Source organism: Chroicocephalus ridibundus, chromosome 3 (assembly GCF_963924245.1).
Source record: "Chroicocephalus ridibundus chromosome 3, bChrRid1.1, whole genome shotgun sequence".
In the NCBI taxonomy this organism is placed as follows: domain Eukaryota; kingdom Metazoa; phylum Chordata; class Aves; order Charadriiformes; family Laridae; genus Chroicocephalus; species Chroicocephalus ridibundus.
The window spans coordinates 84,049,053-84,077,035 of NC_086286.1; the positions used below are offsets into that span (position 1 = coordinate 84,049,053).

The 27,983-nt window shown below is 45.2% G+C and overlaps 1 protein-coding gene across 1 annotated transcript; it reads left to right on the forward strand.

Annotated features, from left to right (window-relative positions):
* Positions 1–765: 765 nt before the first annotated feature.
* FAXC (failed axon connections homolog, metaxin like GST domain containing) lies at positions 766–27,978 on the forward strand. The gene is given in 7 exon segments (XM_063329910.1): positions 766–897; positions 899–1,059; positions 1,429–1,564; positions 6,896–7,092; positions 15,619–15,836; positions 20,976–21,092; positions 22,682–27,978. Coding segments are annotated over 7 exon segments (1,230 nt in total). The 5' UTR covers positions 766–780; the 3' UTR covers positions 22,966–27,978.
* Positions 27,979–27,983: the final 5 nt, after the last annotated feature.

The window sequence follows — 27,983 nt, forward strand, 5'->3', positions numbered from 1 at the left end:
CAGGGGGCAATCACTTCCCTAGTCCTACTGGCCACACTGTTCCTGATACAGGCCAGGATGCTGTTGGTCTTCTTGGCCACCTGGGCACACCGCTGGCTCATATTCAGCCCTCTGTCTGCCAACACCCCCAGGTCCTTTTCTGCCAGGCAGCTCTCCAGCCGCTCTTCCCCCAGCCTGTAGCGCTGCATGGGGTTGTTGTGACCCAAATGCAGGACCCGGCACTTGGCCTTGTTGAACCTCAGACCATTGGCCTCAGCCTATGGATCCAGCCTGTCCATATCCCTCTGCAAAGCCATCCTGCCCTCAGGCAGACCAACGCTCCTGCCCAACTTGGTGTCACCTGCAAACTTACTGAGGGTGCGCCCGATCCCCTCGCCCAGATGGTTGATAAAGATACTAAAGAGAACCGGCCCCAATACCGCGCCCTGGGTCAGGCACCGGGGCGCACTATGTCCCAAATACCGCATCAAACACCAGGCCGCCGTTCCTCCGGCCGGGGCCGGGGCCGGGGCGGCGATGCTCGGGGCGGCAGCCCACGGACATTTTAGGGCCCGGCGAAGGGGGGACAACGCGAACGCCTCCTGAAGGGCAGGCCCGGCCCCCCGCTTTCCCCATCCACCTCTCCTCCCCTCCACGCCGCCTTGCGCAGCCGCGCAGCGACGGCTGAGGGAGCCGCCGGAGCCGCCCGGCGCGGCGCGGCCCTCCCCGCCGCCGCGGCTGGGCAGGGCAGGGCAGGGCAGGGCGGGGGGCTCGGCGGGGGATGCGGGGCCCGGGCGCAGCATGCTGTGGGGGGTGGGCCTGGCGGCTCCCCGCTCCTGCGTGGCGGACCTGAGCCGCAACCGCAGCCTGTCGCTGGGGTGGTGCGGGGGGCCGGAGGAGCCGCCGCCCGCCTTCTATGGGGGGGGGGGAGATCGTCGCCTTCCCGCTGGCGGGCGGGGGCGCGGGCGGCACCATGGCGGCGCTGGGCACCGACTCCTGGTGGAAGAAGACGCTGTACCTGACGGGCGGCGCCTTGCTGGCCGCCGCCGCCTACCTGCTCCACGAGCTGCTGGCCATACGGTGAGGGGGCGGCGGGGGGCCTGGGGGAGGGCGGCGGTGCCGGGCGCTGCCCCCTGAGGAGAAGCGGTGAAGCGAAGGGCGCTCCGGCCGCGGGGCCGAGGCGGCGCTCACCTGAGGGGAGAGGGCGCTGAGGCCTGATGGGGGTGGTTTCTCCGCTTCACCGGGTTTTTTGCCGTTTATCCCTCCCCCCCCCCCGCTTCCTTCTCGCCATCTCTGGATCCGAGGAATCACAAGCCTGCAGCACCCCCGTTAAAGGAGGATGTTTGCGTTGTCTCGGCCAGGATGTCTCCTTTGTCTGTTTAATCTATTGATGTATCATGCACCTGTTCATTTTTTTTTTTTTCCTTAATTCTGTTTTCTTTTTGACAGGAAAGAGCAAGAGCTTGATTCGAAAGATGCTATCATACTGCATCAGTTTTCACGGCCTACCAATGGCGTTCCAAGCTTATCTCCCTTCTGCCTGAAAATGGAAACTTACTTAAGAATGGCGGATCTCCCCTACCAGGTACGTCTGTGCAGCTTTCCTTTACCCTGCAGTTTGCTATGATTTCATAAAATGCCAAATAGGCATCCTTTCTGCCCTCCTCCCCAGTCTGTCTCACCCAGAGGGATGTAAACACACACCTGCAACGAGGTGGGTACCCCGACACTTTTTTGTCTCTGCCTAAATTTGGTGTTTATAACCTTTAAAGATACAACTTGAATAAGATTGATCTGGAACAGCTCTGTATTTCACTGGCAAAGCTAAATGAATGTCAGAAGTTACCTTGGCTGGAAATGCTGAAGTGGGATAGTGGTCTGGAGTTTATGTAATGCTAAATAACACCCCGAAACTGAAGTGTAACATTATGTAGTCTCTTAGAATTTCACCGTGCTAAAGAAAGAGATCAAGATTAGACAGCTGCAGCTTCTTATTTTCCTGGAGGGTTTCTCTCTGGAGCTCTCCTGGGAAGACATACTTGCCTTTTGCTTCACCCCCCATTGCCAGTGCTTCACTTCCAGTGAAGGGAGACAGGATTGCTTTTAGAGGTATTGAAAGCCGCTTCTTAATTGTGGCTGGGTGTATCCTGGGCCATCTTCCCACAGGGGACGAAGCCCGAGCTACTCGGGTGAATGAAACCTGGGAGAGCAGAAATTTGAATGTAGCAGTCTCGCCTGTTAGCGGCAAGGTTTAGTTGTGACGCTGCGAGTCTGGCATGCACCTTGTTGTGGTGTCGAAGCTCTTTGAAACGTGGAACAGGTTTCTTTTCTTTTTGTGTAAAGTATTGAGTGTATTTAAGATGGTACAACAGTGGTCACAAGTGTAACAAGAATCTTGGGTAGAAGAAATGTCATTTTTCTTTTTTTCTTCCTCTTTCTTTTTTTCCCCGCAAATGGTGTAAATTTGGCATCTTACTTTCTCAGAGAGACTGAGATGTGGGTAAGTTGCCTGCTCGCCCAACGTGAGTTCAAGTCACTTTTAACTTCTGCAGACCAAGGTGTTAGGAAGAATGTTTTGTTTATGTCCAGTGTTTTACAGAGGAAAACCAACCATATTACAACCTTTTCTTTTTTTTACACGTTTGTGGTTGATACTCATTTGGCTTTGTATGCGATTAAACTCCTTTACATCGGAAGTGAAAGAAAACCTAATTAGCACATTTTGCTGAAGTCTTTAAAAGCCTGAGTTTAATGTTCATTATCTTACGATTTAATGGTACTTGAATCAGATACTTCAGGGCATTAAACTGGGAGATTTCCATCCCGTGGGATGTAGTTTCCTCATTTAGGTTTACAGAACCTGCAAGATAACTGAAGTTTGAACACGTCATTGGAGCAGGAGGACTTAGTGCGCATTGCCTCTCCACCCAGAGTAATTCGGGTAGAAATGGCATGTTTGAGGGGAAAACTATTCTGGTGAGAATGGTTTTCTTTTTTCTGTTTTCTTTTTCATGGCAGTTGATGCGATTCAGAGGTTTGCAATGGTCAAAGTTGCTCTGGTGGAGAGTAGTTAAAGCAAGCTGTGGTTATAAAATACGGTTGTGACAGGTTATGGTCACTTTTAAAAGATAACACTGTGCATTTGTGTGATTCAAGTTGGAGCCATTTAGACAGCTAATGCTGGGTAGAAGTGACTCACCCAGCTTTTTGGAGAGAGAGAGGTATTTCCAGGGGGTTATCTTCCCCTCTTTATTCTCTGTACTGATGGTCAGGATTGCTTTTTGGGGTTGCATCTATCTGTCCTTACTCATTAGCTGTGAGCACCTAAGCTGGCACAGGTCAGCGGAACCGCCAAAACCAGCAGTCCTACCTTCAGCGGCAGGTGGCTCCCTCTTGTCCTTTCCTGCCTGTGTTTTTCTGTGGCAGATCAGGCTGGGACAGAGCTGGCTTGGCTGGAGCCATGAAGGTTTAGTTTATTTAGCCCAGCTCAGTTGCCCACATGCTCCACATGCAGAGGGGGAGAGCAGGAACAGGTCCCGCAGATGCTGGGAATGCCAGGTTGACACTTTAGCCGTGCTGGTTTATACAGATTTAAGGTGTTTTGAGGTTACCCACCCTATGTAGGGTTTTAGAGGTGAGTGTTGTGGAGCTAAGCCGAAGACCCAGCTTTTCTTCTGGAAGAGGCAGATTCTGTTTCTGTCCTTGTGTTAGGAGTAGGGTGCTGTGTTTGGTTCTGATGGGCGGAGAAAGGTGTAGATGCCACCATGGGATTAAGAGGGAGGAGAGCCAGCAGGCAATGCCGTTCTCAGCTGGAGTTATGAAGTTTTCTATACTCGGACTATCCGGAGACATTTATTTTGTTCCCTTGTGGCTGTGTTACCTGTAGGACACTGTAGGTGACAGAGGCAGCCAATGGCCCCCCGGGCAGGCAGCGGGGTGGGTGTGTAGGGGGGCTATATGGCTTGACGCAGGAGGAAACACCTCCCTTCCCTGTGTGCTGCTGGCACCAGGGCTCGCCTCTGGAGAATTGCTGTGGTCATCACCTTCCTGGGGAGGGGATGCTTCGAAGGGAGGTGAAATAGGGTGAAGAAAAGGCATCAGAGGTCGTTGGACTGCTTTTACTCTTTCAGTTCCTTGTGTTTATTAATAGGGCATCAGACTATTGAATAACGTGCTGTGTGTTATACAACATGCTTTAATGGCACGTGAGAAGTGGAGTTGGGTGACACATTCCTACCTTACTCTCATCTGAATTGCTCCCAATGGATGCGCTCTTGTAACGTGCTTACACTTTCCCGAAGCTGCCTTTTTAGGTGCAAGTTCTCCATCCAAAATAATTTGGCAGCCCCACTCCAGCTGGGCTGTCGTAGTACCCAGCTGTTTTGTTTTTTTTTTTTTCAGATTTTTGATGCTTTTCTTGATAGAGCTTGCTTAGAAAGAGCCTATTCTGTGTGTTCGTGGAGATCTTTTGGGTGTTCTTTGATTCCCTCACAAATATGGAGAGCTGAGCATTTATGTAATCTGAGAAGTAATTAGCACAGCAGAAACATGCTGGTTTTGTGCTGGGTCTGTGAAGATGGTAGCCTCCTAGTGAAGAGACGTGAGTAAAACTAAAAGCATAAGCACTGAAAATGTGGAACGTAATTTTTTCTGGAGAGTACTATAAAATTGCCCCAGAAGTGCCCTATGCCATTCTGTTTATAAATTCCTCTATAAATGAGGTTCTGGGGACCTTTTGTTATTGTTGCTTTGCAGTTCAGTTAAACGTACTATGAGGTATGAGGGGATATTTTGTTTGATTGTTCTTTTTTTTTTTTTTAATGATAATACCATAGCTTTTCCCTGCTTTGCAGCTGGAACAATTTTTAAGTGGAAAATCGATAAATATTTGATGGCAATTAGTAGCAGCTGTAAGGGTACTGAGGTTTCAAGCCTAAAATTAACCATCTGAGAACAGTGGATGCAAGAACAGTATAACAGATTTGTCAAGAGACTAAGGTTTTCTCAGGTCATTGAAAGATGTTTCCTATTTTGTTTTTATGTAGTGAAACATGAAAATCCTGAGAAGGCTTTTCTAAGCTTACCTATACTAACTTTCCTATAAGAACTTCAGCTCTCATTTGTGTTTTTGAGAGTGTAATATTAATGCAGTGCTAACAAATTTTTATGCAATGTATTCATATATATAATATATGTGCTTGAAGAAATGTGTAATTGAATAATAAAACTTGCTTTTTTTCTGCGTTGCAGATGATATGCACTGTAGTAATTCCAATGTGTAATAAACACATCTTAAAGTCTAGTGGCTTTTGTAAAACATCAGTGTTTGTGCACAAGAAGGGAAATCTCATTCTGAAAGGGCTTAATAAAGATTAAATGTTCAGTGCCATATAGACACACTATGTAGTTCCAGAAAAAGTTTATGATTCTGTAGTAAATTCATAATGAAAAAATATGGAAACCTATCAGTCAGTCTGAGTGCTGCAAGAGCCTTTTTGATGAAGGAAAGGTCTGGAATGTGGAAGGATGGGGCAGTGCTCTCCTTTCAGTTTCAGGTGTGCAGCAGCTTTAGAGTTTCTCCCAACGTCACCCATACATGCAAGCGGGGTGGATTCAGTTGCTTTATTGACCGATGCAGTTGTTTGGGCAGAAATCCCAGAAAAGGCTATGGCCAGAAGGCATTGTTTTCCCAGCAGCATTACCCGTTTCTTCTGTTTTCATCCATGAGGGAAGAGTCTTCGGGAATGGCTGGGCGTTTGTAGTGCTTTGCCCATCCGTGTTTTGAGTGGTAGCCAGGATGCTGTGCTCTCAGACTGAGATGGAGGCATGTTCTGGTGTACGCTCCTTGCTGCGGGAGGACCTTAACGCATCTTTAATGGATTCAGGAAGGGTAAATATTTGAGGTCCAGAACTACTAAACCTAAACCTCCAGCGATTAGGAGCCAGATCCAAAAATGGTTAGGGTGACTGACAGAGACTTGAGTATGGGCCTGTTTGTTATGAGCCTTTATGGTTTGGGTTTCTGAGCTGGGATTTTTCATTCAGTAGATAACAGGACATGAGGAAGTGAATCACAATAAAATAGAAAGCTCTGCCTTCAACAGTAAGAGAGAATTGAAGTCAAACATCTGATCATGTTCTGGAAGCCATCAATTCCTCTTGTGTTTGTCAGATGAGACATAAATTCTCTAATCTCTGTTTCACCTTGCCCAACTGTAAAATGGGGAAAATACATTGCTACTCGCATGTGAGTGCTATGCTGAGCATACCAGCATCCAGCAATACAGTAGTGTTGTACTGGTGCTAGACTCTTGGAGATCCAATTGTAACAAGTGTGTCTGTAAATGTATGACACTTCTACGTTATGAAGTTGCAGAAGCACACGTAAAGGCAGATTTTCATTCCTGGCCAGTGAAGGAATGATGGGCCTTTCGTTACATGCTTGTGATTGTGTGTGTTTTATCCTTGGAGGTAATGCAGCTGTCTGAGATAGGTAGTGGATGAATCTGCGTAGAGTACTTTTAACGTGAAAAGCGCTGCTCTGTGCAAGAGCCAAATTTAAGTGTCAGTCCTGTGATTAAAAATCACGACAAATAAGAAACCCAGTCTTCTGGGAGATCTGAGCATCTCCAACCCCTTAAATAGCCTGGGTACTTAAATAATATTACATCACGTGGCATCCAACATAAAAGCGTGTAACACCTTGCAGGACCTGGAAATAATTTTATCTGAATTATGCAGGGTAACGCTTTTGCTCTGATTGAACAGCTACTGCTAGTCTGGAGTATTAAACAAAAAAAAGTTTGCCTTTTAAAAACACAGAAAAATATTTTAAAAGCTTTATTCTTATTGAAACAGAACCTGAAGGGCCTCATTTGTCTGTATGTTTGTTTGTTTACTTCCTTTTTTTTCTTAGAACTATTTTGATGGAAAACTTTCCCCTCAAGGGAAAATGCCTTGGATTGAATACAATCACAAGAAAGTATCTGGCACAGAGTTCATTATTGACTTTTTGGAAGAGAAACTTGGAGTGAATTTAAATAAACACCTTGGCCCGCATGAAAGAGCTGTTTCCAGAGCAGTGACAAAAATGGTGGAGGAGCACTTCTACTGGTAAGCTTGTATGGCGAAGCTGGCTGCGTTCTTGCGCTATCAGATCTGCCCCTGCGCTCGTGCCTGGATGTGAATGCTTATTTTCTCTTGCAGAAAGCTTGGGTACCCAATTATTAATTTCACAACTGTCTTCACCCTAGAAAACTGCTGCTGCTTTCTGCATGCACTAGTATGAGCCAGGGGGTAATTCCCCTGAGAAGCTGTTGTGCTGTGGAAGCACGGTGAGAAGTCAGGCCCTTCACCTGCAGCTTTGCAGAAGGGAGCAGCAGTGGGCTGTTTCTCTGTCCTGTTTCACGTGATCTCCGTATAGGATCAGCCTTGTTAATAATGAGCAAATAATCAAGATGGCCGAATACATTCGTGGTTTGGGTCTGCGCAGGGGAACAAATCCAGCATTCATAGTGAATCCAGAATATTGTGTTATTTCAGATACTGATTTTAATTATCTCTGTGTGTGATTACAATATGGATTATTGCCTTTCCTGTGACACAGGATAGTCCTGTTAATATGTATTGTTGGCAACAGTGCCAGTTGATAGGATACAGTCTTAGAGTATCTGGGAACCTGAAGTACGTGAATGAATGGAAAACATAGCCTTGCTGGTACTTTGTGCATTTTACTGATACCTTTGAAAATAATACCTGTGATTTCCCACCCCCACCTCATGTTTCAGTCCTTTTTTAAGTGCCCTTTCCATCCTGAATTCGTAGAAGTAGCAGGTGGACATGGCATCTTGGATGCTGCATTGGCTGCCTCAGCGGGCACAAGGCATTTTCCCAGTAGTTTGCTTGCTAGTGTGCATTTAAGTCCTTGATGTACTAAGTCTTCTGTTCATGTTGCACTTCTTTTCTTCAAAACAATGTGTGATTTAAATTGAATGCGTTTACTTGCTTTTTCTTTCACCTTGTGATCGAATATGAGCAGCAACACGTGTACTTATAGTTCTTCAAATAATTGTTAGTGTTTCCTGGGAACAATTTTAGCATTCAGTAGGCAGATTCAAATGATGTGGTTTAGAAATGTAATGCCTGCCTTCCAAGAAGTGTGACCTTCACCAGTTATGCCCATGTGCAGTCCATAGCCTCAAAAAATCTGACTCAAGTAGCCTGCAAATGTTGGTTATTTCGTGTGTTCATTTTCCCCCCTCAATAATAAAAGCTGACAAAGGGAAGATGAGGCCTTTTAATCCCCTAATGCTCCATCTCCTTGCCTTAGTGTCGGTTGTTTCGCGGTCCATAGACTTAACTGCTTTAAATGTAACATTACTGATGACAAACTTGCACAGCTGTTGTGTCTCAATTACAAATCACGCTTTCCTCTGTGAAGCTGTTGGCTGTCCATCCAGGCTCCCTCTGAGCTGACTCAGCACTGCTGGGTGTGATATAAGGGGGGGGCATGGGGGGCAGGTATTGCCAATTCAAGTGCTCACTCAGGGAGGTGGCATTGAAATGGGTGGACAAAGCTAGACCAAGTAGGAATAAAGACCTGTATGCCTGACTCTGTCCCCGTTGCCTTTCCTGTTCAGTCACACAGTTGAGTTTCCCTAAGGCATGTGTTTTTGCTGCAGTGTAGTAGATAGAACATCCAGCTGTATTACTGTATGTACCTGCTGTGTGGCTTACCAGAAGCTTGCTACCTTGGTGAGGTTACACCATGCCAGTTCTCAGTACTAGGCAAAGCCTGAGCTGTGTGGCATCACAGTTGTACTGCTCTAAGTCCTGGATAAGAACCTTGACCATCTTATATTTAGACCAAAATAAAATCAGGCTTTAGCTGTGTAGGACCGCCTTTCTCCCTGACAGCATTGCATCTGTGGTTGTGGGATCCCTTCACATTGGTCCTTGAACCTGCCCACTTCCCACCAGAAGCTTAGGGTTTGTTCATGGTGTCCTCAAGTCTCACGGTGAGGAACTTGGGACAGCGATTGCCTTTCTGCAGAATAAGGTTTATAAAATCCAGCCTCCAAAGCAGTGATATAAAAAGTGATTTCATACCGTTTCGTTGCCAGCAGCATGCAAAGTAGCTTCGTCATAAATAAGTAATACTGTAGTACATTTATCGAACAAAGAAGCAAAGTACATCCTGTGGTATGCTGTCTCTGGATGGAGCTAATCCTGGTGGGTGTTTAGCATCTCCTCCTGAAACTTTTAGCTTTTGCTGAGGTAATTGCTCATCTTCACTAATTAGTGCCTCTTACAGGTGGAAATTGCTGCTCTGGCTGGAGTTGAGAGCAATGCAGGGCTGTTGTGAACCTCAGCCTCTAGACACCCTGTCTCTGCCCCAGGCTGCGATACCTGGCAGGGGTCAGGCAGAAAGACAGCAAGCGAGTGAGCATACCTATTTTTGTGCTGGGATTAGAGCATATCTCCGAGATGCACAAGACTGATTGGGAGCTGGCACTGGAACTCCTGTCCCTGGAGAATGCCATAACTATTAGGCTTTTGCTATGTTTAAATCAGCAAAAGAAAATAAAAAAGCCTGGGAACCTGAATGGGTGTTGGGCTGAGTCAGCAGGGAAGAGATGGGAGCAGACCGATTTTGTGGCTCTTGTCCGAGGCCCTGGACCCACTGCAGACCTCTGTTATCTGCTGAAGGCTTGCCCTGGGCCGCCTCCACTGCTTGCAGCGACCCGTGGGCCCTCAGAAACCAGTGGGGCACACACAGCCATCTTCGGGATGCGTTGAGTTTTCGGTGTATCTGCAGCACGTTGGTGGGACCAGACCTCTGTGTAAGATGGGCTGGGGGATGTCAGATTCTCACATCCTTTTGGTGCTGACATGCTGGACTCGGCAGCATTGCCAGCATTCAAACCAGGTAGCTCCTGGTGCCTGGAGGGCTAGCAGGCACTGCGAGGTGCTTTCTGGCACTTTAATCTCAGGAGAAGGATCTCAGGCTGATGACATTAATGTGCTTAGTGAGAACCTAAAGCCTTGAATACGCAGCTTAACCAAACTAACCTGTTAGCTTGGTTTAGCTGTATTGTCAAACACAACCTTAGTGATCTAAAGAGGTGATCTATAAAAGCGTGTGTGTGTATATATGTATATATATATACACACACTCATACGTATTCAACTCACTTCTTGCTTTGTCTTTCAAGAAGACCATGTAAGCATCACGTATTTCATGAGTGCTTGAAGCAGAGGAAAAGCATGGTATGAGAATACAAATGAAGCTGACTTTGGTTGGCATTCAGACTTGCCATGTATTAAACATAAAATACGTTTATAATATAAATATGTTTAAATACATCAAGCCAATTACAAGAGCAGCGTCTCTCCTGCTATTAACAATGATGACCCTTGAATGCCACTGGCAGCTTAAAAGCCAGTTGCTTTTGGATGGTGCACAGCAGGTGGTGTTTCTACAGGAGGTTGTGGAATGAATTTATTATAATCCTTTTGTATATCAAGAAATTCCACTCTGCACAGGTTCAGATAGGCAAAATAAGCCCCAGTTCACATCCATGTGAACACCTCCCCCTTGCCTTGATGTTCAGAGAGTTTGGGGATAATCAGGCAAGCCACTGTTGATGAGTCACTTTCTCCATCTCCTCTCCTGATTTATGTATTGAGGCCAAAGCTGCTTTTACATTTAGACTTCAGATTTGCTTCACCCCCGCAGCATTGCTCTTTAACGCATTATTGTTTTATTTATATTCTAAGATTTGTACAGATGTGCTGGCACAAATGGGAATGTTAATGTTTCCCAAAATGCTCAGTTCAGGCCAATGTTTAAAATAATTATGTCATCCTATAAATACTAACTGTAGTTTAAGATGTATAGTTATGCTGAAGTAGGTTACGTAGACTACCAGTTTTCTGGCATTTTCTAACCTTTTGTAATGTTGATAATACTCTAGTAATGTAGTTTGAGCAGAAGGATGAAGGGTGGGATTAAATGCAGAGGAGCATGTTTTGATAGGAAGCACAGATTAATGAACCTTTGAATAGAATTATTTTAACAAAGTGTTTGTAAAGCCAGTTTTAAAAGTGCTTTTAACTGACTCTCTGGATCTGAGCCTGCTTTTTTTTCTTTGCTTTTGCATGCTCAAACCCATAAAATTGTAGGAGTAAACTTTGTAGTTGTCTGTTTAGCTGCCTTTATTGCCCATGTAAATTTGGGATTTGGGACATGTGATAGTTTTACTCATTCAGAGTGACAAGCAGATGTCTTAAGATAGTGCTTGACAGTTTAACATAAGCAGGATTACCTAAATCCTGTGCAGTTCTGCTCTCCCTGCCTTAGTGTCCTGATCGTTAAACGCTTCGTCTGATCTCTGCTTCTTCCAGACCCAAAGACCTTCTGCCCCAGAGCAAGCAAGTGAGCGCTAGGGAAATGTATTTTTGATTTAAAGTATAGGCTAATTAGCTTTGTGGGAAACCTTCTTCATCCTGTCTCATGAAATTAAAGCCATCCTGGACATGGTTGATCATTCTTGGTGCAGTGCCAGCTTGCTGGTGTGAACAATAGTGATGGTAAGTCCATAGGGCTGAGTTAGTCTTCTGCGACTGGGGTGACTTTTTAAAATGCTGCAGCAGAGTCTCCTGTTTTCTTTTTCTGTTTTGTTTTAGCTTCTTTTCCTTGTTGTCCCTCTCCGTGGCCAGGCCTGTTGTCCTAAAGCAACTGAGTTGTGTTGCAGAGTTGCTGCGTGAAGCTGGTCAGGTCTGTACTTGGGGAAGAAGAGGTCTTTGCAGTGAGATGCACAGCAGTCCTCTTGGAGAGCAGTTTTCTTTTTTTTTTTTTTTTTTTTTCCCCCAGCTTATTCAAGTAATAAGTAATAACTTACAGATATAGATAGTATTTGCTATTATTTCCCAGCGTTTGCACCAAGACCAGAGTTTTTCTTCCTGTTCTGAGCTGCACCTGCTGAAGGGACCTTTTCCTTTCCCGGGCCCATGAAACATGACTACTGAAACGTTCTGCTCTATGGAGCACCCTTATGCTTTCAGCCCAGTCTACTTTCCACCCTTCTTAAATCCTGTTTTACCTTTGTTCCTGGAGCAAGGCAGTGTTGCACCACATCTAGCCAAATACAATACTTCTGGCGTTTCACTAGCTGTTTATGCCTGTGCTTGCTGGCTTCGCTTTCCCCCTTTTTGTGCTGGTGCCTCTCGCTAAGTCTGGCTTTGTTTCAAACTCTGCTGTGCTGAAAGCAGCCCAGTGACTTGAGTTGATCCATCCATTTTGAAAAACAAGGATTGTGCAGAACAACCCCGTTTGAAGAGTGGTACCAAAGCGTGCGAAACTTCAGCAGGATGCTTTCGTCACTTTAATACAGTGTAAAGGGTTGTGGAGAAACCTGTTGAGGATAAAAGCCATCAGAAACATAGCAGTGCGTTTGCAGCAAAACCTGCACGTACCTCACTATTACTGATTTTAATGAAATCAGTTTGAGCAGAAGGCATTGTCCTGCAGTGGACAATTTTTAAATGAATTAAAATGCCTTTCACCTGCTCTGTTGGGAACATTCTAAATTTGAGCTGTAAGTGGATTTTTTTCAGCTGTTATGCCAAACGTTCTTCTTTTACCTCATGTTATTAGTAATTCCAGTAAAGAATCTGTGGAAACTTAAAGTTTAGTACATTTTCGTGGTGGAAACATAGTTGTTCCCGGGTGGTACTGCTGAATTCAGCTTCTGTTTGTGACATACATGAGTTTGATAAAACATACATTTAAAAAAAAATTCACAGGAGTTCTTCAGGAAATACTGCTTTGTGATTTTTATTTTTTTTTTTTTTCCCTGTCTTGAATTAGGCGATCTGTATCAGCACTAAGGAAATTATATGGAATTAGAAATATGTACAAAGATAAAACTGAAGTTGTATTCCAAACTAAAAAAAATTGAGCTCTGATCATATTGGAAATGGGGAATTATTAAGTTTAATGTAATCGTGTACATGAACTTGCAACTTTTGCTATTTCAACTTTTTGATCTAGCTGCATTAGTTTATCATAGAATCATAGAATTGTTGAGGTTGGAAGGGACCTTTAAGATCATCAAGTCCAACCTTTAACCTACCCTGACAAGAGCCACTTCTAAACCATGTCCCTCAGTGCCCCATCTACCCTTTTTTTAAACACCTCCAGGGATGGTGAATCCACCACCTCCCTGGGCAGCCTATTCCAATGTTTAATAACCCTTTCAGTGAAAAAATGTCTCCTAATATCTAATCTAAACCTCCCCTGACGTAACTTGAACCCGTTTCCTCTCGTCCTATCACTTGTCACCAGGGAGAAGAGGTCAGCCCCCATCTCTCTACAACCTCCTTTCAGGTAGTTGTAGAGGGTGATAAGGTCTCCCCTCAGCCTCCTCTTCTCCAGGCTGAACAACCCCAGCTCCCTCAGTCGTTCTTCATAAGGTTTGTCCTCCAGGCCCCTCACCAGCTTTGTAGCCCTTCTCTGGACACGCTCCAACACCTCAATGTCCCTCTTGTAGCGAGGGGCCCAAAACTGAACGCAGTACTCGAGGTGGGGCCTCACCAGTGCCGAGTACAGGGGGATGATCACTTCCCTAGTCCGGCTCACCACACTATTCCTGATACAGGCTAGGATGCTGTTGGCCTTCTTGGCCACCTGGGCACACTGCTGGCTCATATTCAGCCGGCTGTCAACCAACACTCCCAAGTCCTTTTCTGTCGAGCTGCTTTCCAGCCACTCTGCCCCAATCCTGTAGCGCTGCATGGGGTTGTTGTGGCCCAAGTGCAGGACCCGGCACTTGGCCTTGTTGAACCTCATACCATTGGTCTCAGCCCATCGGTCCAGCCTGTCCAGATCCCTCTGCAGAGCCAACCTACCCTCAAGCAGATCAACACGCCCGCCCAGTTTAGTGTCATCTGCGAACTTACTGAGGGTGCATTCGATCCCTTCATCCAGATCATTGATAAAGATATTAAAGAGAACCGGCCCCAGCACCGAACCCTGGGGGACACCACTTGTGACTGGACACCAACTGGATTTAACTCCATTTACCACCACTCTCTGGGCACGGCCATCCAGCCAGTTTTTTACCCAGCGAAGAGTACACCTGTCCAGGCCATGAGCAGCCAGTTTCTCCAGGAGAATGCTGTGGGAAACAGTGTCAAAAGCTTTGCAAAAATCCAAGTAGATAACATCCACAGCTTTTCCCTCATCCACTAAGTGGGTCACCTTATCATAGAAGGATATTAGGTTTGATAGGCATGACCTGCCCTTCACAAACCCATGCTGACTGGGCCTGATCACCCTGTTCTCCTGCATGTGCCGTGTAATGGCACTGAGGAGGATCTGTTCCATGACCTTCCCAGGCACCGAGGTCAGACTGACTGGCCTGTAGTTCCCTGGATCCTCCTTCCGGCCCTTCTTGTGGATGGGTGTCACATTTGCTAACCTCCAGTCAGCTGGGACCTCCCCGGTCTCCATGGGCCTGTTTTCATACGATCTCAAATATGTAAATCCACTTTTAGATTTGTAATTTTGGAAATTGCTACAAACATAGTGGAATATGTGTATCAACTCCCAGTGTTTCTGAGAGCCTGTTGGCTTCACATATTTGTCATGTCTACTTTGAGGTGTCTTTAGCCTCTTTTTCCAACATCCCTTGAACTTGGTGACAAAAATCATGTGGTCTTTTTGGTTTCTTCGTAATGTGAGAAGATGTTAGATATTAAAAAAATTAATGTTTCTTTTTTCATAGGTTTCTTGAGTAGTGAGAGCAACAAATCAATTTTTTGTTTGCCGAAAATATTAGTAAAGAACAAAAATTCACGTAGGGAACAAATTTCAGCTGGTAAGACAAATTTTTATAAAAAGACCTTTCAAAGTAATGTATCTGCCATTCGATAAACCTGAAATACAGCTCAAAATACAACAGATCCTTTGGAAAGGTGTCTCTCACAAAATCAACCTTTTGAAGAGAGGAAAAAATACAGGAGAAAACTAATCCAATAACCACCACCCCTTCATTTTTCTTACATTTTATTTTTAAAAGATTGTGTCATTCTTAGTTTCTGAGGAGAGCAGAGATCTTCTGAAAAATGACTGCTACAGGATTTATGTTGGGGCAAAGTTACTGCTTGGCTAAGTTTCAGCAGTATAGAAAGCGGGGAAAACAGGTTGGTGGGAAAGACTGGTTTCTTTGTGGGCTGTTTGTTGTTGTTTTCCCCAGGTCTGTGCAGTCAATCATCTTTAGCTAATAAATCCTTTTGGCAGATTTGGCACTGCAGTTCTGTTATGCGAGTTTAGCAGAATTCTGCAGTGTTTATTTTGTATTTCAATGTGAATGCCATTTTCTCTTGAATGAGTCATGATTTACTGAAAGAATAAGTGTGGGGCAGCCTGCGTAAGGATTGCAAAGTCAGTTTTTTCTGCTGTCACACCTGAGTTGCATCAGGGTCTGCTCTTTACTGGAAACTACCTCTCCACCAGGGCAGTGAGTGCTCAGCGTTAAGAAAGCTCGCTGCCTAACCTTTGTTGCGAGCCTTTGCAGGGTGGTGGTGGGCTGTCTGGGTATTTCACTGCTGTAACTTATTTTCGCATCCTTCTAGGACTTTGGCTTATTGCCAATGGGTGGAAAATCTTCACGAGACACAAAAGATGGTTTCACTTTTTGGCCCCTTCAGTGACTTGCTGAAGTGGATCCTCTGCCATCTGACCAAAGGGATCGTGAAACGGGAGATGTACGGCCATGGCATTGGCCGCTTCTCAGAGGAGGAGATGTACCAGCTGATGGAGAAGGACATGCGGACTCTAGCAAGCCTCCTGGGTAAAGTACAGCGAGTTCCGTGCATTCTGTTTGATCACAGCCTGCTGTCCACAGGATGAAATTGATGGCGACTGCTTCCTGGCAGCTTGGTTGTGTACACAAATAATCTCATTTTGTCAGTAGGTAGAGTCTGTGCTGCTGCTGTCACCTTTGCTCTGGCAGGGACAGTGCTTTTTTCCCCTGCTGTTTGTGACCAAATTCTGTCTCTAGAGGGCTAAGTGGCTTTCTTCTCTGCGCACCTGGTATGTGTGTCTAGAGGAGCAGAATGTGATGCCATTTTGGAAGAGCATTTTGCTATGTGAATTTAGGAAAATGTAGTGTTTAGTTCTGGAAATGAAACCTCTTATTTATATTTTGGGGGGGGTGTCTCTTTTTTTTTTTTTCATGGAACTTATGGCTGTTTGATGGATTGTTCATAGAATCATGGGATTGGAAGGGGAGATCATCTAGTGCAACCCCCCTGCCAGAGCAGGGTCACCTTAAAGCAGGTTGCACAGGAACGCGTCCAGGGGTGTTTTGAATGTCTCCAGAGATGGAGGCTCCACCACCTAGGCAGTTACGAGGCAGCCACTTGGAAAGACTTTGCAGATGTTATTTTGATGAGCTAGACTTTGTTGTATTTGGTTGGTGTTAGCAGCTTTATTCAAAGCTGCTAGTAGGAGATGAGTCTGTGTTGTCAAAATGGGTGGGTTTAGGCTTCTTGGTTGTCATGGGTGGATCCCATAGGGTTAGTCTTAAGGTTGACCTTAAGACTATTCCAGCTATTCCTTAGCTGGAACCATGTGAGCCTTATTTCTGTTGTGTAGCTCAGGCCAAAATCTGCACCAGAGCCGTCTACGCTGTGCTGCTTGCCTCTTGCACAAGGAACCAAGGGAGATGGTACCTGTGTGGCAGCTTTGTTCCCTATTGTGATCGCTTTAAAGAGGTGGCTGAGAGGAGGGCAGGAGGGATACCTCCCTGCTCTGTGCTCCAGAGGGAGGACATATCGCACATCCTCTGAATAAATAGGTGTGGAGTGGATGGAGGGAGCGAAGTGAGAAGAGCCCAGCAGAAGGTAGAAACTGAGTGCTTGCTCAGAAAGGGAAGGGAGATGCTTCTGGGCTTCCAGGGTGTTTTGGAAAGGCAGATGTTTGTAGACCTAGACTGTGTAGAGTTTTCTGTGATTTTGTTTTCTGAAACAAACCTGCTGAATTGCTGGATTGGGATCAAGGCAGAAAAAAGACATGCGATGCATGGGCAAAGTTGACAAGGCAGGGATTTGGTGACAGCTTCTCTTGTGTCAATGCTTTCTCATGCTGCATTTGGTTTGTTAACAAAAAAAGTTACCTGTTCTAGCGCCTCTTCAAAGAAAACCTAACTTTGGAGCTTAAGAGGTCCCTTTTCTTTCTGGGGGACGAAGGGAGGGAGCAGATCATTTAGAAGAGGAGACCTGGGCATGTCTGCAGAGCTGTGGCCAGCTCCAAGTGCCCTCAGCTGTGGGACTGCCGTTGCCTTAGCTTTGAGGTTGACACAGGATGGCTCCACGTATGTCACAGAGTGGAATGGGGTTGGTACAGGTGATGGAGCAAGTTCAACCTATGACTTGGGAGCTCAGCAGAACCCCCTTATTCTGTCTAGGCAGCACTGGCAGGCTGAAGGGAGCAGCAGTGGATGTGTCCATGCTAAAGTCATCCCTGTCTGCCAAGAATAGACGTAACCTTCAAGAGAAAACTGAAATGTGTTCCCGAGTACCTGTAAAAGTCTTTTGGTTTCCTTTTTTGAAGTCTGCATCCTTCTGTCTCTGGAGTCTCTGCTGACACTCAGATTTGTCAAGTATTTTTCATCTTCCCCTCTGAAACGGATGTCAGATTAGTCCGTGTGCAGTTATGTGAATCATTATATTTGCCCTTTTGATTATTGGTGCATTTGTCTACTTTTCTATAATTGCCTTGATTTTTCATTAATACCAGCATGGTGACGTTTTCTCCAGCCAGCTGTTTATGGTTGGGTCTGGTAACTGTGGTCTCCAAGTGGTATCCTGGGACTGGGGACAGGAGGTGGGATGAGGACTTCCAGCCTGACTGGAGACCCTCCAGTTTCGCAGGGGGAAGGAGAAGGTGGTCAGTTAGTCTGTTGCCTGCACAGCAATCTTCTCCTTCACGTATATGTGCCTGCATATTTTCCCTTAAGAGGAGGCAGTTGGGATTTTGGCTGTTAATTAGAGGGCAATTTTAAGAGCTTAAAAAGGATGTCTATCATGCAGAATAGCTGCACATACCAAACTATAGCTGTCAGTCATCAGGTATATCAGATTAATTGAATGCTCCCCATTTTTTAACAGAGCCATTCACGTGGGAACAAGAATGCCTTTTAAATTCCAAGAGCTGCTTCCAGAGAATGATAACTTGGCATCTGTCAGGTCTTGTGACACTCATATTGACATTCCCAGTCACATCTTGGGTGCTTTTTTTTTTCTTTTTCATTTCTGAGAATCATTTTTCCTTTTTCCATGTACCTGTTTCCCTAGCAGACTCCTCCAGATCTCTTATAAACGTGGAAAATGGAATGTGGAATCCTGTGATGGATCATTCTGCCCTGTTGGTATCATCTTGCTCTTTGTCCTGCAGTCCTTGAACCACGAATATAACTTCCTTGTGTTGTAGTAGTTTCCTGCTACCTGGTAGTCGTGTTAAGGAAGTGGAGGGAACTGGGCATATGAGCTAGCAATATATAAAAATATATGTTTTGGTAATTATTTAAAAGATGCAAGTGAGTGAGCAGTGCCCATAAATCTGTTGGTGCTCTCTCAGCTGTCTGCCTGCTTCAGGCTTTTGGGTAAATGGGGATTTTTGAGCAGGGAGTTGCAGGGCAGCAGCTGCCTGAACAGGCTTTTGAAAAGCATTTGCTGTTTTGTGGAGGGCAGGGGCACTCAGAGCTGAAACACAGAGGTGGGACTAACCTGAACGCAAGCCTCTAATGCTAACTGTAATGCCCTGCAGCAGCCCGCGTGGGCTGTACGTGCTGCTGTGGAAGGCTGCAGGTCTCCTGTTGGTCCTGTGTATCGTAGATCTGTCTCATGCTGGGGTTTCTCAACCCCGTGCTGAAGTAGCTGCTTTTTAATTCTCTGGTGGGTGCGTTTGTAAATAGTGGAGCTGTGTGCTCTCAAATCCCCAGGCAGTACAAATTTGACCCAAGTCTGGTGTGACCAGGTGATTGCATTTCTGCTGGATTAGGCAGGGGATCGGGGTGTTTGAGATTATTAGCACTATGGCAGCCTCGATGTGACAGGCGCTGTGTAATCTGGCATAAAACTAGACACTGAGAGACGATACCTGGTCTGTCAGAAAGTCTTCTGGAAAATTGTTGTACTGGGAAGTTTTGGGAATGGATTGGAACCGGTAGGAGGAAATGTGCGTGGAGGCTGTGTTACGCAGTGCAGGGTGACCTAAAACCAGATTTACAGTATTGTGGAACCACAGCTCTATTTCTTCCGCTTCCCCACTGTTTCCATGCACCTGAGGGTCTACGTGTTGTGTCTGGGGAGCCGCTTGGCTTGCAAAAGAGTGGGGTGGTTTAGCCCTCACTCACTGCCTGCCCTAGTTCTAGCAAGACGGAAACAGCAGTATTAACTTCCCAGCACAACATCGTTATGGATTGAATCCCAGACCTGGTTGTACGGTGCTAAATTCTAGTGTTGGCATATAACTGTGGTTTGGGGACCAATTTTTGAGCTGTGTTTGAGATCGATGAATGCTAGGCGTCACATAAGTACTGAAAAGACACAACATTTGCCCTCTACGTAGTTTTCAAACAATAGATTGATGGAGCCATGAGAGAGCTGGGGAGAGTTAACTCCATGTTAAAATTACACCCGACAGGCTGGAGGAGGTTATTGTTACTGGTTATTCCTGAGCGCTGCTTTGCTACACTGTATAGTACAGGGGGATGTCAGCGTTCGTTGTACGGTACTCTGGAATTTGATGCATTTTATTGCTGGACAGTTTTTCTAAACTCACTCAATAACCCTAACATTTAATAACCTGCTGAATTACAGGCAGCTCATATTGGGCAGGGGAAGAATGTCCTGGGGAGACAGGATAACTGGATTTGGAGAATTCAATTATGTACCACTTTCACAGAGTTTATAGCACTTTGGGCCAAGGCAGGGACTGTGCAACCATCTAACGTGATCTCTGAAATACCGCATGTTTTACCTGCGTGCCGTATGTGTCGTCTTTGCTCCAAGTTTCTGCTGTATGTTTCTTTGCAAATGGTGGCTTTGAAACATGATTTTCTTCCCTATCTTAGGTAGTTTTCCATCTGTTTGTGCTGTGGTGGCCACTTAGGACCATCATGGCATTGGGATGCCCAGAGAGGTAAGCAGAATAGCTGTGTGGAGTGGACATGTCCTTCCTCTGACCCAGGCCAGTCCTAAGCAACTTGCGTGCCTGATGTAGCTCTGTTTGGTCTCTGCGAAGTAGAAACCAGTGTTTGTGTTGGGGACACTGTGCTGGTGGTGTGTGAGAGGAGATGTTCACTCCTGTCTATGGCTGTGTCCTCCTCCTGAAGATGCCGATCACTTCTGAGCAGTTGCTGCCAGTCTGACTGCTGCATCGGTTTCAGCCTGAACAAATGGTGGGAGAGAAGCTTTGGGTACAACTTCCTTTTTTCATGTGATCAAATGGGTAACCTGAAACTGGATCTGTACGCACGAGAGATACAGGGTGATTAGCTTCTTTCAGCAAGTGCATTCTTGATTTCAAACTGTGGTTGAACGATTGTGGGTTTGCACCAAAGGAGAAAATCATGCTTTCAGGCACCTGCTGGCTGCAGAGATTTTATATGCAGCAGAACTAGTGCAGTGTGTGCGTGCTGCCAGCTGTGATGAGCGGAGGAGGTTATTTGGCCAGTGGTAGCTCCGTAATTGGCCTAGTTACAGAAGTGATGAGCAGAGGGGAAGCTGCAGTAATGGATTTCACCTGCTGAACAGCTTTGAACCATATTCAACATTGAATTGTCTTTGAACCAGTGAACATTTTCAGCTAAGTGATTTCAGAGAAAAAAAAAAAAAATGCTAAAGATGTAACCAGGGAATTTTTTTTTTTTTTAACTGGGGAGAGGTGTCATCCAGGTAAGAAATGTTTGCTGTTGTTTTTACAGGTGACAAGAAGTACATTATGGGACCAACCGTTTCCACTGTTGATGCCACTGTCTTTGGGCATCTGGCACAGGCAATGTGGACACTCCCAGGGACTAGACCAGAGAGACTGATCAAAGGTAAGAAAGCTTAAGTTTTTCATCTCTGATGAAAAACTCCTGGTGACATTTGCCATGTTTAAACTTGGAGCACCTTGTAAGGACCCGTAGCATTTCAGCTATTTGAAGACTGCAGCAGCACTTCAGCTGCGTCGCAGGCTGTTCTTGCCTTTGATGTAGCATTTGTACCCTGTAATGTTATTTTCTCTTAAAATTCTTGTTTGTTTTCTCTTTAATGTTCTACATGGTAATTGTTTCTATTCCTGTGCTTGATCTTTTCCTTGTTTAACATAGCAGAGACTGAATGCCTCTAAAGAATGAATGCTGGGTAAAGTATGAGAAGACAGAAGCACGGCCATGAGCCAAATTCTGCTGAGCTGAGTAGTTTCATTGAACTGCAAGTGCTATTGTCCCACTGAAATTACAGCCTTTGCTGTTATTGACGATGTTGGTCAAGGAAAAAGTCTAGCCTGGCTTTGGAGTCACTGTGCTTTCGCATGAATTGGAAACATACCCCTCCCCTCCACACGGTTTTTTCTCTTTTTTTTCTTGTGGGGTGGTATCGGCGTGGGAAAGTATCTTTGCATCCCTCTTCAAAATAAAACCAGACACAGTATGAAAAATGGGAAGAGCTAAGGAGGAAAAGGATGTGAAATAGGTGTAAAAGGAATAAATCCAACCTGTAGATCTGCTCTGTGCAAGTGAGAGGTATTAAAGCAACAGTTAGGAGGCATAGACTCGCTCATTATTAAAACTTTGAGGGGAAAAAAAATACTTGAGGACGTAAGTATTGTCTATACAGCTCTTCCCCTTATTGTCTGGGGAATCACAGATACAATTCTGAAGGGTCCATGGCTTTCAAGAAGGAATACAATGTTTGTTGAACTAGTTTGTCTGTAAAGAAAATAAATAGATGGTAATAGGTGCAAATACCCAAGCAGTATGGATGATTCTCTGTACCCATCCAGCTGCTCATGCTATTGTGAGTGCAGTTTTCACAGACATTCCCTTTAATATGCTGTTATTTCTTTGTTCTTTGAAGTTTTCTGTAATTTCTTCTCTAAGCGTACATGTATGTATAAACATAAGGCATAAGCTACTAAGGCTAGGAACATCAACGGTGAGCCGGAGACTGTATAAAAACTTCAGAATGTGAATTTATCTTGCAGACAACGCTGCCATCTGGTGGTAGAAAAGCTAAATTTACCGTATTTTAGTAAGTGTATATATAGGATCGAATTCTGTCTTTAGAAACGAGGCTTCTGCAAAATAAGCAAGGATTTTACTATGAAAAACTTACAGTATTAATATCTTGTTTTGATTTATTTCTGTAGAGGTTGAATTTGGGATAGCTATTTTGCTACATGCATTTATGTTCATTCCAGTGTGACCCTTCTTGTGTGTAGGTTAATAACGTGTGTTTTAAGTTACCTGAAAGTTCGAAACAGAGTCCCTAAGAGGAATGGTGGGATCTTGGAATTTTGAAACGTCTTTGGAAAGAACCTTCACAAATTGTTTCCCAACAGTGGTAATGTGTTTCTGCGTCAGCAAGTGAGTTAAAGCATCGTTGACTGGATGTATTTACTGGTGTTTCTTGTGCTGTGTTGCAGGTGAACTGATTAACCTTGCTATGTATTGTGAAAGAATAAGGAGGAAATTTTGGCCAGAATGGCACCATGATGATGATAACACTCTGTACGAATCTGAGGAAAGCAGTGAAGCAAGCAAGACTTACTCCCCTTTGCAGGACTTCAGTTTTTATTCAAGGACAGAAACATTTGATGAGGAAGGGAACAGTATTTCTCAAACCCCTGACACAGATTACACTGGACATTCCCTCTTTGACTCGGATGTGGACATGGATGACTACAGAGATCATGAACAATGCAAGTGATGCGTACAAGCATCTCCCATTTTGCAGACAAGCTGTTTCTTGGGATCAGTGTGATTTATTTTCTCCTCCAGGTCAGGAAGAGGTTTATACCACTTTGGAAGTGACCATTGTGCTTGACTCAGCTGTCATGTGCTACCCGGACTATTTCAACCTTAATTCATTTTGTGTAAGTTTTCAGGTGGAACCAAGGTAAACAGTTATTTAAAACACACATGGGCAAACTGAAGGTCCAGAGGGCAACAGGACCTTTCAGTCTACGTTTTTGTTCGCACTCAAAACCAGATTCTGCAACCAGGTGGGACAGACCTCCAGGAAGTGGAGCATTTATCAGAGCTGTTTTGTGTTGATATCTTATCTTTACAGGAATGGGTCAAGGACAAAGATGGAAGAGGCATGATTGGCACACCTTTCTCCCAAGGAAGAAAATGATTGATGCTGTATTGATTTGGCTGAGGTGTTTGGTTTTTTTTTTTTTTGGAGGGGATGTGGGGGGGATTTTATTTGATAGCTACCCACGCTCTGGGTGCACATGCTACTTACAGTGTTTGCAGGAAGGAACTGCTCACAGTTCAAGGAAGGCAGGAGGGAAAAAAATATTTCTACAAAAAGGAGCTTTTTAGTATTTCTTGTTCTTTGTAAAATGTGGAAATCGCTACTCCAGAATATTTTTATTCAGAAGGGAAATGTGAGTTTTAATGAATAACCTCCCAAACACTCATCTGGAATGTGTGTTGGCCAGATTTCTTCTGTGTTTTCAAATTAGTATTATGTTTTTACTTCCTGCCACTGGCTGTTGTCTGCTATTGATAGGCAAGGCTAAAGAATTGGGATGTGTTACTAAAAGTCCGGTGTGCCTCAGCAGTGGGTGCCCTGTGTTCTTTACCAACAGACACGTCAAACCTATGAAGCTTGCAAAGCGATTTTGGGGTGTTTCTAGGCATGGGATGCTGTGTAAATGTAAGGTGTTGGCCCAGGCTTAGGAAGGTGCCTCAGAGGGTGCTGGGCACTGTGCTGGGTCACAGTGCACAATCCCTGAAGCCGGTGCAAAGGAGGCAGTTGAGATAGGGCAGCTGCCTCAGCACTGCTGTCTGTGGGGATTTCCTGGTGCTGAAAGCATGACCAGAATTGATTTTTAAGGTGCCTTTGCTAGCACATTTGTAAATCTGGAACCCCAAATGCAGAATGATTGCACAGGTGCTGGCATGCTTAGTGTTCGTGTCTCCCTAAATGCAGGTTAGGCGAGAATGAATCCATTGGATTTACTTACCTGTTTGAAGGTAAGCAGTGTTGCTTGGCCATGACTAGTTGGTTTTAAGTAGGGATAAAGCATATAGAACTCAGAGACAGCTGTGGTATTTGTAAACATGTATAAAATTGGGTATTTGCCTGCAGACTTTGGTAGTGGCCCATTTAAAAATATTTTAATTATGACTTTCGCTATAAGTTACAGTTAAATGAATTGGGATCTTGCAGCAAAATTTTTATAATGTATTGGTTGTGCCATACATTCTGGGAGGAGACAGGGCAGGCAACTGCTTTAGAGCGTTAATTGTTGGTAGTCCTAATAGTTTGGAGCTTGAAATAACTCCAGCTTTCAAAGAGTACCTCTTTTGGATCGTGGAGTATCTCCTGTAGAGGGAAGTGCTTACTCTGGGGAAATGCTGAGTGAGCCGTGGCTCTGAAAGCAGGGGGACATGTGTCTGCCGTGAGTTCCTGGGTCTCTTCATGTATGGGAGCCAGCCCAGTGAGAGCTGACAAGTTTGATGTGGTCTGAGATGGGCGTGAATTTGCACCTGTTTCTTCAATTCCCCAGACATGTCCTTGGAGCCATGTTCCAGTCAATGATCTCCACTATTGTGGGCAAGTATCATTTGCAAAGTGCACCAAAACTGAGAAGGAGGAAGGCATCATCCACTTACTTGGGACTCTTCTCGGGAAACCAATCACAGGAATAGGACACAAGAAGATAAGTCTTGGGCTTGAAAGCACAGAGGTGATGGCCTGAAGCGCCTGTGAAACTTAATAGCCAAGTCAGGGCAAATGCTACCTACGGAGATTAGGTATTGATATTCTGGATAAAAGGCATCCGTGTCAAAAAGTTCCTCTTTAAAAATGCTTGGGAATGTGTTGGGAATTCTTATCGAGGTGTTCTCGTTCACTTACCTGTGTGTGTTTGAAGGCTGTGCTTCCTCCGTCTTTTCAGCGTTGGGAGGGTGTGCTTGCAGGTATGGAGGCTCCTGCTGACAGCAGATGAGTCCCAGCCATAAGTCACAGTTATTAAAAGACCAGCCTGAGTTCAGCAGACACTGTCACCTTTGTAATTTCGGTGGGCTGACAGATTTATTTGTGGCAGGGGTCCTTGTGACATCCCGAAACGTGGGTTAACCAGAAGTCAATGGTGCCGTTTTACCCTCCCGCTTGAGCACAGCCAGATTGGGATTTTGCATGGCTGTGCATGGAGATGGGAGACAACAAAGCAGTGGACAGCCGGTGTTGTGCCACAGCCCCATTCTCCCGCCGGTACCCGGAGCTGTTGGCATGGCGGATAGAGCGGGTCCTGCCACACCATAGCATGAGTACCTGTGCTGAGGATGGAGGTCCTGCCTGTCGGGGCCACAGTTACATTCGCACCCAGCATTTTTTACTTTTGTTTTGAATAAATCGGCGTGCCTCAGCGGAGGCTGAACTTCACCCTGACCAGCCAGGTTAACGGGCTTTGCCCCTGCAGAAGGTGAAGAGGAAAGGATCAGAAGGGGGAGCAGCCTGTGGCTGTCGGCTGAGGCATCCCAGGGTGTTAATCAGTGAGGTGAATGTATTTTGCAGCTCGTCACATGCCTGCCTTTTCTGAGGACTGCTCAGGTTAGTTTAGAGGAGATGTTGGTTGGGAGAAGTTAGTTGGCTTTCTTCTCATGACAGCTACTCTTGATAAAGTCTGCGTTTCTGTGTTTGACTGTGTTTCAAACTACAGGTGAAACTAGGAAAACGGCATCTCTTTAGGAATTTATAGGTGTAGTATTTTGTCCAGGTTTGATAGCCAGTCTTTAGGTTTATTTATCCCTTCCAGAAACAAATACTGACTGTTAGACCTGTTTAAAAGGATTTAATCCAAACTTCTTTCCTTTGGAAGCTGGTCTTACTAAAGTGTTGTGGGGAAGGGCAGGAATGTTTAAAAAGGAAAAAAAAAAACAAACTTTTTTAACATCTGTGAAAGAAGTTTAAATTAATTTTGGTTTGCATTGGGAAAGAGAAGATGAGTTTTCTTCAAAAAAAAAAAAAAAACAACCAGATTTTTTTGACTTGCCAAAATTCTGCTAGAAGAGCAATATTTTCTTAGTCCTGCAGTGTTTTGATTGATTGGCTTTTTTTTTCCCACCCTCTTTGATCATTTCTATTTTTTTTTATCATAGTGCTAAGGGGCCATATGGACGTAAAATAGTTGGAGAGCATCTTTATTTCCTCTTGGTTTTTTTGCGTTGGTTTGTTTGTTTGTTTTTTTCGTCCCTCATTGATCAAAATTGCAAGCAAATCCATCGTAGGGATGCCAGAGGTCCTGGCTGCGCTGCTGCTGAGGGTCAGGGACATCAGGTGTCTCTGCAGCAGTGAAACCTGGAACAGCCACAGGGTGCCGAATGCCCGATGGCTGAGCTGGGGTGGACACTTCAAGCTGGAGGGTGAAGGATGCCATGATGTCATGTCTGAGGTGACATGGACCACATAAGGTTTTCCCCTGGCTGAGGTTCCCACCACTGTGGCCAGACACTCATTGTGGGGTGATGTTAGGAAAGATTCGGGGACACTTGTCATGAGTCAGATGTCCTTGAGGTCTCTGAGAGCATCACAGCTGCCAGCGCCAAACCTGGTCGTGGTCCCAGCCGCAGCCCTGGGCTGGTTTCGGGTAGATGGTGGTACGTGGTCCTGGCAGGAGGAAAGCTAGCTTGGGGCTCCTCCGTGCTGGCCGGCCCCTCCCAAAATAGGGCAGGGGGCCTTGGATGGTCAGGGAGGGAGGCAGCGGGTGGGAGAGGAGAGGGTGGGATGCAGGAAGGGTGCCAAGTGGCAGGTTGCCGCAGGAGGACTGGGGCTGAACCTGTGGCCTGGCTAATGCCACTTCCAGTGACTGGATGGGAGCCCTCCCTGGTCACGAGCTGGAGCACAACCCCTCATCCTAGCGAGGAGACAGTGTGGTGGTTCTTGGTTATTTTACCTTAAATACCGCTAAAGGTTGAGCACTGCCTTTGTTACCGTTGTGCTGCTTTAAGAGAACGGATAATTGGTCTGCTCCTCGTTTGGCAAATGGGAGTTTAAAGCAAGCCCTGCATTTCCAGAAGAGTTACATTTGAAGCAGTCTGTTGTTTTTTCATGCGAATTGCAGTGTTTGACTATGTAACACTCTGTCATGTCAGAAGGGATTTGTTTACCCCTGTTGGACTCATTGGCTCTGTCAGCAGAGCTCACTGTTACCGAGTGGGAGAAACAGACGCCGGGATGTATAGGTCCTACAGAAATCCTACAAATGTGGTGCTTGATTTAAAAACCAAACCAAACCCGATGTTTCAGATCTGGAGGACTGTTCCCATCCAATTATAACACTGCAAGTCACACGTTTTGATCTTTAAAACCTTGGCAATGTCCCTCCAGATCTATATTCTCTTTGAAAAATATTGCCTGAAATATTTCTGCAGTAACAGTTCAGGCACAAATTTCCTTTTGTCAGTGATGTCTGCTCAAGTAATCATGACAGTTTCATACTGTTTTCATCGAAAGGGCTGTATCTGTCAGATACTAAGCCTTACAAAATATTGCCTGCTGGAAAAGTGTGTTATGTGCAGATTTATGCAGGGCAGCTCACCAAGTGAAATTTCTGTGGCAGGGGATGAATTCAAGTGCATCTTGTCCTTAGATGTTTGAATAAGAATTCAAATCTGTTTTCTGCCAAGTAGCTATTTAGCCTACCCCCCACCCCCAAATACCGCAAAATTATGAATTAGGCATGTGATCAAAATAAAGCAAATTATGCTCTC